We start from the raw sequence: 13,558 nt of genomic DNA on the forward strand, positions 1-13,558 counted from the left end.
CTGTGTCAGGAAAACTCTGCCAAGCTCCATAATCGGTGGTAAAAAGAGGAAAAATTTAAAAGTAATAATCCTGCTTTTACTGGGGTTTCATTTACCCACTTGGAAAGTAACCAAGCTGCAGGCAGCGGTGGCTGCCCCTTAACCGCGGGAGCCACAGGAAACCACTCGTGTTTCCTGGAATTTGGGCATTTTTTGTTGCACCATTTGGGCTCGGTTCCAGCCTGTCACTCAGCGCGGGGCCCGCCTCTTCCAGAGGATATTTAAAGGGAAGCTGATGTACCGCTGGCTCCAAGGAGACGGGAAACTCCGAAGGAGAGGGAGGGAGTAGCCGGCAGCCTGGATCCCTGCCCTTCGCAGTACTCGGGATGCCTGGCAACTTGGGGACAGTGACCCGGACCCTGTTCCTGCTCCTCCTCGCCCCTGGCTGGGTAGGTACGGCCCTGCAGCAGCTCTGCCTCGGCACTGCAGCTTCTTGCTTCAATGCATGCGAGGGCTTTGGGCTGAGAGATTCTTCCCAGCTGGCACCTGCTCCCGAGTTTCCGAGGGAAGCTGGGCTGGGAGCAGAGTGATGCAAACGTCCGGGGTACCTAAACCACATGGGGGCTGCCCCGTAACATGTGTCATCCACGGGTCTCAGTGCTCCTGGCACATGGGAATGGGTTTTGTTTCCTCCTACTCCTGGAAGCCAGAAATCGGCCCTGGTCTACAAGTGAGAGAAGAGAGCAGAGAGAGGGGAAGTCAGTGAGTTTGTCATTGCAAAGAGTAACAGTCTCATATCCCAATTCCTTACCATCACCATCCTTCCTCAGCTGTCACTGACTCTACCCATGTGCTCCCAAAAGCAGTGATCCCAAGGGGAAAATTAGACTGCATCATCTCCAGAGCAGGATTTGTGCCTATTTTCCTGTTAATACAAGTTCTTGAGAGAGCAGCTGATTCATCTTAGGACATTTGAGTGCTGTTCTCATGTCAGCAGCATCAGGAATGTCACTGCCATCATTAAATTGCTGTAAGTCCTTTTTGGCTCAGTGAAACTGGGTTCACAGAGCCCCTTGCAGGGCTTGTTGAGGTGAGAGAGGCAATCAGTTCCTGGTTGGTGAGGTCTGTTGGATTGCTCCTAGCAGTACTTAGTGTGTGCCCGCCCTTTTCCTGCCAAGAATGTGAACTGGGCTGCAGTCTAAGGGAAACAGCTGCCATTTAGGGTGGGCATCTTGATTCTTACTCTGGCTCAGCTGTGGCAGCACCACGTAGCTCATATAAACAATAACAAGTACTCCCACCGCTGTGACTCTTGGTTACCACTCTGAGACAGGTGATTTTCCCTAAACCTCAATGTCAAATGCTCAGAAATGTGAGTTTTGACTTTCTTTAAGCATTAGGTTGGATTCAGTGACCTTTGATGTCTTTTCCAACCTTAATGATTCTGTGATGCTTTGTGGATTAAGACAGAAAATGAGACCTGTTGCTCCTGAATCTCTCTCCTGTGTTGTTCAGAGGTGGGAATAGCTCCAGGATTACTGTGAGTTGTGTTTAGGTTTATCCTGGGCAGGTGTCTGTATCCCTGTGCCCTGTCTGTGAAGGGGGTCCCTGGTTCTTGTCTCTCCAAAGGAGCTGTTATACAATGCACTGCAGCAGCTGTAGGAAGGCATCTTTAGAGCCTGAGATGTAGGGAGAGCAGGGGTTATCCGCAGTAATTTGGAGTTTGAAAGATGAATAGCTGTGTTTTGGCTGCTTAGTCTTGGAGCACTAAAAGAACCAGTTGAGTGTTTATTATATCACTTCTGCCTTGCAGCATTAACCCCTGGCTCCCGAAGCTCTTTGCAAACACCCAGCTCAGCTCAAAATTCACCTTTTCCTGCCCTCTGAGTGCAGTCATGAGCCCAAACACATTTTAAAACATCCTCTTTGGTTTTGCTCCCAGGGAACCCTTAGCTGGTTCCCTGGGCTCCTGTGGACATTGGTCAGGAATGAGAAATCCAGACAGTGCCCTAGACCTGTTGCAGTGGTGGGAGCTCATGTTGCAGCACTCATGCCTTCCAAAGGGTGCAGGGGAAGAGGTTTTATGTAAATTTGAAGCAGGAAGAACATTCTCAGTTTTTCTTACCTGCAGGTAACTGGGTTTGGTTCTGGCAGTTGGGAGGGAGCTTGTTCTGGCTTGTCAGCTGAGCAGACAGCTCTGGGGAGTCAGAGGTGGAGAACACAATGGAGTGGAACAGAGCAGGGGAATCCTCTGGTCTGAGTGTTGACACTTCTGGCATGGCTTGGCCATCACTCAGGGGTCTGGAGGTCCCACAGCTTCACACACAGTGTTTGTGATGGATGCAAGAGCTGTCAGAAAAGCCAGGAGCAAGGAGAGCCAACATTCCAGGCTTTAGAACCTTCTTAAATCCATGGCCTTGATCTCTGGTTCTGTTCTGCTGCTCTCAGAGTTCACAGAAATGCTCTGCAAACCTCAACAGAAGCCAGGTCAAGGTTGTGAACTTGAAGTCGGGAGTATGCCCAGTGAAGGCAGAAGTGAGTTTTGGGGCAACTCTTTCTGCAGAGGCACAGATGTGACAGCCTGGTCAGAGAGTGAGAAAGCTAGATAAGTTTTTCCAGAATCAGCCTGTGAGACTTTAGGGAGTTGAAAATAAACAGTGATGGCTTATTATTATAAACAACCTGTAGGTGGTGTTTTCCTGCTCTCTGTTTTCCTGTTTTTCTCAAAGATTGTTTATAAGAAAGGTGTTTTGTTAATCAGCCAATCAGGTGTAATGTATTGATTATTGACCAATCTAATCTATCTGTATTGGAACAGTGTATAAAAAGAGAGAATTCAAAGTAAAGTGAGGTGCTGTGCAAACCAACCTTCTGGTGAGTCTGTGTCATTTCTTACTTGACAGTGACACAGACGGAAGAAAATGAAATATTCTCTGAGTTGGATCCCTCTGGACCCAGGTCAGTGGCAGGTTTTGTGGAAATGTTGGGCTTTGTGTTACCTTTGGGTCTGCAACAAAGCCCTGAATTCCAATCTTGACAGTTCTTGGGAACAGTTTGTGGAGTTATTTGGGGCAGTTTTACAGTAGTTCTTTGGGCAGAAGAACAAGAAGCAGTCCTTGGAAAGAATGCAGGGTGAAGGGTGCTCCATGCAAAACCAATATAATCCACTATTCAGCCTCTCTGAAAAGAATATTCAGTAATGGAGGGCTCAAGGAAGTTGGTTGAACATTGACTTCTTCCCACTTGAGAGCCTCCCTGGCCAGGCAGTTTTTCAGTGCTCTGGCTGTTGGGTGTGTGTGAGCCAAACCCCATTCCAGCTCACTCCCTCCTCTTCCAGGCCTTGGAGAGCAGCAGAAGTTATGAACAGCTTGGGCTGACTTTGCTCAGCAATAAAACCAGCAAGCAGGAGCCCCAACACCTCCTGAGCAATGGAGGGAGACACATCTGAGCCGACTGGTGGGAGCACCTGGGAGTATTTAAAGGGTTCTGAAAATCATGGTGAATTGGGTTTTTGAGTTGATGGCTGGGGGAGCTGAGGTACAGCATAGGTGGGTGCAGGGTCACAAGCTGGTCTTTGATACAACAGATGTTCTCCTCCTGAAAAGCAGCTGTGATACAATGAGGAAGTGAAGCTGCTGTGAACAGAAGGTAAAACCAGGTGGGCTGGTTTATGTGGGTGAGTTATTAAGGAAATAACTAGTGCCAGCAATGATTAATGAGGGTGGGAAAGAAAAACACAGAATTGTAGAATCATGGAATGGTTTGGGTCGGAAGGGATCTGGAAGATCATCCAGTTCTATCCCCTTGTCATGGGCCGGGACACCTTCCACTAGACCAGGCTGCTCCAAGCCCTGTCCAGCCTGGTCTTGGGACATTTCCAGGGATGAGACAACTCAGTTGGGTTTAAAGCTGTTATAGTCTCTTATCCCCAAAGAGCTTGGTTTGGTTTGCATTTCAGCAGGAGAACTATTTTGGGAGTGTTTCTTTCTATGGCCTGTGGCTGACACTGCATTGGAAAATGCTTGTTATTGTTATTTTTTCTTAAGTGCATGGATTACATCTTAATATAGATCCCACGTTAGGAATGATTTGTCTCTTGTGCGATCTCACGCACCACTCCAACTCATCTGGGACTGAATAACACGTTCCTTGGCAGCTCCAGCAGCTGGAGCTGGAAGAAAGTAGGGAAGATTTCTGTATTTTTAGTTCTTTTAATGCACTTCAGCAGTTAGGAATTGATTCCTGGGACATGGCAGGTTCTGGTGAGTGGCTCCAGGACAGTCGGCTGGGAACAGCTGGGCTGCAGGCTGGAGAGGCTTGTTTCCAAAATACTTAGTGCTAGGAGTTATCCAGGAGAATTATGCTGATTCCTGCTGAGCAGGGAGACTCGCCCCTTGGGACCACCAGAGGGAATGGCTGGAGCACTTTCAGGAGTGGTTTAGATGGATGTTAGAAGGTTCTTCCCCCGGAGGGTGCTGGCACTGCCCAGGCTCCCCAGGGAATGGGCATGGCCCCGAGGCTGCCAAAGCTCCAGGAGCCTTTGGACAACACTCTCAGGTACAGGGTGGGATTGTTGGGGTATCTGTGCAGGGACAGGGGCGATACTTCATGATCCTTGTGGGTCCCTTCCGACTTGAGATATTCCATGACTTTGAGGGAATATTTAGCCCAATCCCAGTCCCACAGTGCTGTGTTGGTGACACAGCTGTACAAAGAAGGTTGCACATTCTGACCCCACGTGAACTAAAGTCTGAGCAACAGTAAAAACAGCTGGAAAGGTTTTCCTACTCTGATTGGTGACAGACACAATATTCAAGGAAGCTATTTCACAAGTGACAGCTGGATGGGATCTGACAAGTGCAAACAGAGCCATAACAAGATATATTTTTTGAACCTATTCCAGGTTTGTGTCCCCTTCCCTGCTGCCATCAAGGCTATTACCAGCTCAGCTGCTGCTTTCCTGGAGTGACAGCAGAGCTGTGAGGGGTCTAATGTCATTGTATGCTTCCCTCTCCACCCTGCTCATAGCAGTGAAGGATCCCAGAGTGTTTTGGTGGCATCATCAATGTGCCAGGGTTGTGTCAGCCCTTGGTGGGAGCTGAGCCATGTCCAGAATAGTGGAGTAGTACATGGAATGAGGCAAGGGGGAATTTGGATGGGTGGGATCTGAACAGTGAATCAGGCTGGAGCTGGTACTCATGTTTCTGAGGAGGTTTCAGGGGATCTCTAGAGACCACACGTTCTGTACTGTTCACAGTCAGGGTGTTACATCTTGCCCTAATCTGGGCACAGTCAGAGCTGAGCTGGTGTTCCTGCTCTGAGCTGGTGCAGGACAGGGATGGCACACACTCAGTGACTGGGATGCTGGACCCATCTGGGTTTTCCAGAGCAGGTAATCCTACTTCAGCTGTAGCCTGGTCTCTGTTCGGTGTCTGAAGTGTCATGAAGCCAAGTGTGGGTTTCAAGGGCTGTCCAGTGAAGTGCTGCCAAAGAGGGGCATCTGTGCACTCACAAGGTCCCAAGGAAGGTTGGTTATGCTGCTTTCCTTGGAAAATGGAAAGGAGAGGGCACACGTAATAAGAAAGAAAGTGTGAGATGCAGGGGACAAAATGAAACTTGTGAGCTTCTGGGCTGGTTTTCAGCATCCCCACAGTCCCACTGCCTGGCTTTGGGCAAGTCCTGTTGCTGTGCGCATTGCTTTTTCAGCTTCCACAGGGTCTAACGCTGGTGCAGAGGCTTTGATGGTTGTCGTGTAAAAGCTGGAATTCCTTGCTGTTAATGATTACTACTTTATTGCTTCCAGGGAGGGTCAGCTATGCAGGGGACTCTAAGCTACTGTTTGTCCTGTTTGTTTTGGATCTGCTTCCAAGAGGCATATTTTTTTTTCCCTTCCTTGAGCTCCAGATGAAATAGGGATGAGGAAAACATGAGTCCTGTGAGAACTTGGGAGCTGCATACACCCCTCTGCAGCAGAGCTGTTCCCCTTCTCTTCTGGAGTATCTGTGCTTTCAGCAGAGCCATGTTTTCCCTCTCCCTGTCTGGCTGCCTTGCAATAGACTCATTCTCTCCATGGCTTGTTGCCTTCCAGGTAGAACCACAGGCGTGCATGTTCCCATGCCAGTGTCCCTCCCAACCTCTGCAGTGCCCCGCAGGTACCAGCCACGTGTGGGATGCCTGCGGCTGCTGCAAGGTGTGCGCCCAGCAGCTGGGTGAGCTCTGCTCCTTGCACAGGCCCTGTGACCATCACAAGGGACTCTACTGTGACTTCTCAAAAATCCACAGAGGCAGTGGGATCTGCTTAGGTGAGAGCTGCAGGTTCTGTCCTTGTGTGTTTTTTCCGTGATGCCTCCCCAGAAAACCCATCAGAATTTCCTTGGCACTTCACCCAGTGTCATGCTGGGAGATGAGTGCCAGCCCTGGGAACAGCAGATCCCCTGGCACACACAGCTGGCTTCTCACAGCTCCAGTGAGGCACGAGTGAGGCTGTGGGACTCTCCTGTGTCCTGTGACATCCTCAGGGGGCATTTTCTACCCTTTGGACAAATATCGGCAGTCTGAGCTCTTACTGAAAATATTTTTCCTTGGAATATCCTACCCCAAATCCCTCTGCCTTGTGCCAGGGATGGGTGTTCTACACTTGGCTGCTTCCATGCAAGAGGCAAAGTGTATTTCTGGCCATAGCCAGATGTGGGTGGGAAGAGCTGAATAGATCCTTCACCACATTCTGTCTCTGTGGAACATGAGAATTCCAGAGCCAGGTAATGCAAACACAGAAACTGCTTTCTCTCCTGACTCCTCTTTTCAGCTAGAAGAGAAAAAAAAATTTTTTTTTGTTGTTTCCTCTGAAGCAAGTAGAAATTATTTTGGTCTAGAGGAAAATAAAGTATTTCTGCAACCCCTTGGTCTTTGTTTAAGAATAAGACTCCTCTGCCCCATCTCTGACAGGAGCCAACAATTTTTTCTTAAATTCAAGCTTTTCAGAATAGTCAGGAAGACCTAAAAGTTGGTTGTTTATTGTGAGTACTTAGGGAAATGTTTGGCCACAGCACTGGATGTCTCTGGAAATGATCCAGCACCAGACAGAATCATAGTATCATGGAATGGTTTAGTTTGGAAAGGATCTTAAAGCTCTTCTTGAGCCACCCCCTGCCATGAGTGGGGACACCTTCCACTATCCCAGTTTGCTCCAAGCCTCATCCAGCCTGGCCTTGGACACTTCTAGGATTGTGGTAGCCACAGCTTTTCTGGGCACCCTGTGCCAGGGCCTCAACAGCCTCAAAGGGAAGAATTTCTTCTCAATATCCCATTTATCACTACCCCTTGTCTAACTGAGTCTAACTTGTTGATGTTTACTCCTTCAAGACGTTTTTACAAGTTGCTTCATTTTCATTCCCCAATTTTGGGGATTTTTGGAAGCCATGTGAGCTCCTGGTACTTTTTGCAGACATTGAGATACCTGAGGATTGAAGCTTAATAAGGCAAACACAAGTGTGATGACATCCAGCAGGTGTGAGCTGCATGCTGCCTCATTCCAAATGGGAATGAGGTGTCTGTTTGTGGAGGAAAGGTATCAAAATCACAGAAACAATTTCCTCAGAAGTGTGGGTGACACCCTTTCAAAATCTCTCCATGAAGCTTTGAAATCATTCTAATAAAGGTGCTTTGTATTCACCAGACATCCAGGTTTGATCCAAACATTTTGGAGTGGGAGTCCCAGATCCTGCTGTGGAGGAAATCAGACTTACAAACACAACTGTCCTTCCTGATTTAATAAGAACTTAAGCTTTTCACAGCAAAAACTGCAGTGAACACAGGCCAGGATTTATTTCTAAAATGGGCTTAGGATTTAGGCCATAACATCCTTGGGTGATGTTTTTATGATGTCCACATGGATCTGTTGGAAGATTTGGAGGGATTTTTGAGGCAGTGAAGGAAGCTGGAGGAGTGAGTCAGAGGAAAGGAAGGATCAATGTTTTGACTTAAACTTACCCAAATAAGCAGATATGCTAGAAGGAGAAAGGAGCTGAGGTATCAAGGGAAAAGTGTCTCAGTTGAGACCAGTCTGTAGGCTATATTGGGAGAGATGGGAAGGGACCATCAGAGGGAAACTTATTTTTTATTTTTGTAATATTATCACATTCCACATATTTCAGAGGGATCCTTTCCTTCCTGACCTCAGAGTATCAGAAAGGTAGAGAGGGTCCTGTAGTAACTGTAGAGTAGGGGTCCTACAGGTGATAGGGGGTGCAGGGAGCTGGTAGAGCTTTACAGAGCAGCTCTTTCGGTGGTGCCATATCCTCTGAGGAAAAGGGCAAAAGTCTCCTTGGCTGGGCTTGGTGTTTGGGCGTGGGTGGTGCCAGGCAGAGCCAGGGAATAAAGAGCTGGATCACTTAACGGGTGCTGTCTTTTTGGAGCCTTAATGGGACCGGGTCAGTGGGAAAGGGAGGTCATGGAGGGTAATGAAGGGCACAACAGAGTGATTGAGTTTGGAAAACACAATCAACCCCTGGAGCCGGCTGCTATTCTTTGGGAGGGGAGGGAGGAGAGGGAACAGCATGATCTGCTCACCCTCACCAGGATGAAAGAGAGTATTTAAAAATAAGTATGAATGGTTGTATAGAGGGAGGGTGGATGGATGGCTTTCACTTTGATGGAAAAAGTGAGGATTTTGAAATGTCAGAGTTTGAAACAGGAGTATTTTTATCCCAATGACATCGTAAAGAGTTGCAAGATGAGATGCAGGCCTTGATAGGAACAGTCCAGAAGGATTTGTCTCTCCTCAAGGGATAGGTATGAGATGGAAAGAGATTCTTACTCCTTGTTTGATTCAAACACTTTCTATCCGAAACAGTGTCCCTGAGCAAGCAGGACTTAGGGAAAAACAGATGAGGTTTCCTGGGAAGCCTTCACAAGCAGTCAAAAATCCTTCCTTTTGGTAACTTCCCCATAGAGGTTTGCATGGATTTTTAATTTTTTTTTTTTTTTTAAGGTTGAGGATTGCAGAAAACAGCAGCTGCTGAAAACTGTCCAAAATCAAGGTTTCTGTCCCATGAAAATTTTGAGATGTCAACATTTAATTTCAGGCTGAGAGAAAAAAAATTATTAAATATATATATATAAAAGTATCTTTTTTTAAAACCTCAAAATTTTCCATTACTTATTTAGAATACTCATTTGCCAAAACTTTCCCTTTACATTGTATCAAAATATTTCATCTTCATCTTTATAGTATCAAAATAATTACCAGAGCAAAATGCTTCCTTCTGTGGATACCATCCCATGAGTATTTTGGTTGAGCATAAAGGAAATCTTCCATATCAAATGGTTCAGTTGGTTGTTCTTGAAAACATTCTTGATCTTAATCAGGTCAGAGATCTCTGTTGGAAAGCTTCCATTGGGAAAGTTCTGGCTAATGCAGTCATAAGAACTTGGGAGCATTGTTGTGTCTGCAGAGTAAAGGTTGCTGCTCTGTGTGAGATATTGTTGCGTTTCCTTTTTTTTGCCCATTAAAATTTTATTGGGAAGGAGGCAGAGACTGGTAGGAGGTCTGGAGATGAGAGATCCAGAGATCAGAAGGGAGAGAACTGGAAAAAATTGGGGCTGGGAGGAGGAAGAGATTTGTGCATCATAGAGGGGCCAAACAGGTCATCAGCCCAAAGTGTCATGTTCATTTGTAGGTACAACTTGCATGGGGGAACCAGCTGTTCTTAGAAGAGCGTTGCCTACTGGTATCCCAGGAGTACTGAGGAGCAAAGCCATGCTCACATGCCATGTCAGGAATGTGTCTTGCACAGCACCACTGACCGGTCACTCTGAGCTGGTTGGGAAGAACTATGACAGAGAAACAGGTTCTTTAGAGGAACCAAAGACAAAAATCATACTTAGTAGCTCATCCAGGTGGAAAAGAAATTTTTCTAGAGAATTTTGGGAGGACCAGCACTTCTGAAAAATCAGTGTCAGGAATAGCCTTGGGTCCAGGGAGGCAAATATGACATATCCAGCACTGGGATGGTAAAGCAGGGGAGGATGGACTTTGTCCTGTCCCTCCTCAGGAGCTGTGTCCCCAGGGCAGGGCTTCAGCCTTCTCCTCCTCTTCCTCTCCCAGCTCATGAGGGTGTGACTTGGGCAAGATCTACCTCAACGGGGAGAGCTTCCAGCCTATATGCAAGCTGCAGTGCATCTGCATGGACGGGGCCATCGGCTGCATCCCGCTCTGCTCCGATGACCTGCGCCTGCCGACCCCAGAGTGCCCCACGTCCCGGAGGGTGAAATTCCACAACAAGTGCTGTGAGGAGTGGGTGTGTGAGGAGGAGGGCCGCGAGGATAACCGCTTTGGAACAGCCACCACAGGTCAGTGGGGCATGTGGAATGGGGCCAGGAGCTGTTTCCTGGGGAAGAGGGGAGCACTGACTGGTTTGGGGCTGGGGGTGGCTTTGTACATCATCATGATGGGTGTGAGTACCAAGTGTTGAGTTCCAGAGCTAAACACTAGGTCCAGCCCACCCAGCTGCTCTATCACTCCCCTTCCCAGCTGGACAAGAGGGAGAAAATAAATGGAAAGTGACTTGTAGGTTGAGATAAGGCAGTTTACTACAGCAAAAGTGAAAGTTTGCATGTGCACAAGCAAAGAGAAAAAAAATACTTTTATTCTTTACTTCCCATCATCAAGTGGTGTCCAGCCACTTCCTGGGAAGCAGGACTTCAGCACATGGAGCAGTTGCACCAGAAGGCAAACATTGTGAATAGCAATTTCCCCCTCCCCCTCTTCCTCCTCTTTTCTTAGCTTTTATATCTGACCTGACATCATACAGTCTGTAATTATCCCTGTGGTGAATTTGGGTCAGCTGTCTTGGCTGTGTCCACTCCCAGGATCTTGCCCACTCCCATCCCCTTGATCGGGGGGGGAATGTTGGAGAGACATCACTGATAGTGTGCCAACCCTGCCCAGCAGTAGCCAAAAACACTGGTGTGTTACCACCACCTTTCCAGCTCCCACTGCAGAGCACAGCGTTGGAATGGCTGCTCTGGGTACATCAACTCCAGTTCAGCCAGACCCAATACAAAGTGAAACCTCAGTGGTGCTATGGGGAAGCTCCTGTGTCCTGAAGTGTCACAGCAGACCTGTCTGGAGCTGGGCTATGTAGGAAATGGTCCCTGCCCACCTGCATCCCCTTTCTGCTGAGAGGCCAAGCATCTCATGAGATGGGCCAGACCTTTGCTGATGTTCCTGAAGTGTTAAACTGAGTTGGGAGCAGCCATGGAGCTGACACTCTTTGTCCAAAGTCCTGAGCCTTACCTTATGTCTCTTCCCCATGGCTCAGTTTTCAGGGAGGATCCAGCTCACAGGCCAGAGCTGAACAACCTGCAGGAGAGCTGCCTGGTGCAGACCACAGAGTGAAGCACATGCTCCCGGAGCTGTGGAATGGGCATCTCCACCCGTGTGACCAACAACAACCCCCAGTGCCGCCTGGAGGAGGAGACCCGGCTCTGCATGGTCCGGCCCTGTGACTTCTCCATGGAGAAAACCAAGGTATGGTGAGGTATGGTGCTGGAAGAGAGGGGACACAGTACCCCAAATTCTGGGGGCAGCCTTGGGAATGATCCTGGCTCATAGGATCCTGGCTCTGTGCTACCATCTCCTCTGTGTCCCATTGATCAGTGATGGGGTCAGAGCACAGGTCTCAGAACATCTTTCCTGTCATGTCCATAGTAATTAATCTGCTCTCTCCCTAGAAGGGGAAGAAGTGTGTGCAGACCCCAAAGAAGCGCCAGAGTCTCCACTTTGAGTTTTCAGGATGCACCAGCACCCGCTCCTACCGGCCCCGGTTCTGTGGCAGCTGCTCAGACGAGCGCTGCTGCACCCCATTCCTGACCAGCACTATGGACGTGGAGTTCCGCTGCCCTGAGGGGGACTTCTTCCAGAGGAAGATGATGTTCATCAAGATGTACTCCTGCCACTACGACTGTCCCCGAGACAACGACATCTTCCTGGCCACGTATCACCATTGGATGATCGGAGACCACGTCAAGATTGAACAGCAATAGCTCTGCCTTGCCAGATCTGAGGTGTGCAGGACGGCTCTGCAGTGCTTTCGTGGCTGCATCCTGGCCAATGCAGCCTCTTCCCCTTCTGTGAGGGGCTGTGCCTTCCACAGCCGCACCATTCACACCAGTGGTCCCTGTGGTTTTTCCAGCGAGCTGAGGGAGGAGCTGCAGCTGCTCCAGCCCCCTGACCCCCACCCACAGTGGTGCAAAGGTCAGTGAAGAAACCAGAAACAGGCTTGAACTGCAAACTTGATCCATATTCCTGCTGGCCAGAAGAGAGGGTGGTTCAAAGTCATGTGGCTCCCACCTGTCTCCAGCCCAGAGCACAATTCCTGATTCAGACCCCGAGAATTCTTCCAGCATTAACTGGGGGTGGACCAGGCTGCCAGACCAAGGTGTGTCCCCTGAAGGTGCTGCTCTGGGCAGCTTTTAGTGCCTTGATGAACATTCATAGAACCATGGAGTGGTTTGGGTTGAAAGGCACTTTTAAGCTCATCTTGTTTCAACCCCCTGTCATGGATAGGGGCACCTTCCACTAACCCAGGCCTGCCCCAAGCTCCGTACAACCTGGCCTTAGACACTTCCAGGGATGGGGATGGGGCAGCCACAGCTTCTCTGGGCAATGTATGCCAGGGCCTCACCAGCCTTACAGGGAGGAATTTCTTCCTAATCTTGTCAGAAATGGCTCTGGGGTGGGAGAGGGACTGGACCCCACAAACTTACACATGCACAGTGAGACTGCAACTGTTTCAGCTCTGGAGTCTTTACTCTGGATGTTTCTAAGTAGGAGGAACACTGTTCAGCTCCAGTCTCCCTGGCGATTTTAAGGTACTGGCAAGAGAAATCCTCCTATTTGTAAATGGAGCAGATCCCATCTAGAGTTACTGGGGCAGTGCCATGGCGAGCTGTTGGCACTGGTGTCTCCAGCAGTGGGATTTCCTCCTGGCCACAGACCTGGCAGAGTCTCTCTGCCAGGAGAGGACCCCATTGCCAGCCCATATCTCCAGGAAAGGCCACCAGCAGCCAGTGCCAGTGGTATGTTCAGCAGCACGTTGGCAACTTTGTGGGACTGCGAAGGTCTTGTCAGGTGTGGAAAAAAAATCTGATTTTTAACAGAAATATCCAGGTACAGCACCTGATACTGGTTCTTAGGTCATCCTTGCCTATCACCATTGGAAATCATGAAGAATTTCTGTTCCAGCCAGGGAGGAGCAATAGCCTCAAGGCTTCACCTCACCATATCTTCCTACCCCAAATTAGAGCCTGATGCCAAGGACATTCCCAGCTGTCCCCAACTGCTGCCCTGAATTTCCAGACTGCTGACACACTCAGGGCCCATGTTCCATCTCAGCCTCTGTTCTTTCTCTCAGCCTGCAGCAGCTCATGAGTCTTCACCCTCCTGTAATCAATTTGAACTGTAATTTATCTGATATTGTTTCTGTTTTTAAGGCCTTTGTACAGTCCCAGGATGCTGTTGGCACAGCCCTGCTCAGGCTTTTACCCCTCTCTGGGCTTCTCTCCTGCCATTCGTACA

The 13,558-nt window shown here is 48.7% G+C and overlaps 1 protein-coding gene across 1 annotated transcript; it reads left to right on the top strand.

Moving 5' to 3' along the window:
• Positions 1-365: 365 nt before the first annotated feature.
• Positions 366-12,024, top strand: LOC311163535 (CCN family member 2-like; the record flags this gene model as incomplete). The annotated part of the gene is given in 7 exon segments (XM_084222466.1): positions 366-428; positions 6,068-6,281; positions 10,085-10,099; positions 10,102-10,329; positions 11,301-11,374; positions 11,378-11,509; positions 11,713-12,024. Coding segments are annotated over 7 exon segments (1,038 nt in total).
• Positions 12,025-13,558: the final 1,534 nt, after the last annotated feature.

Source organism: Fringilla coelebs, assembly GCF_963513975.1.
Source record: "Fringilla coelebs genome assembly, chromosome: 28".
In the NCBI taxonomy this organism is placed as follows: domain Eukaryota; kingdom Metazoa; phylum Chordata; class Aves; order Passeriformes; family Fringillidae; genus Fringilla; species Fringilla coelebs.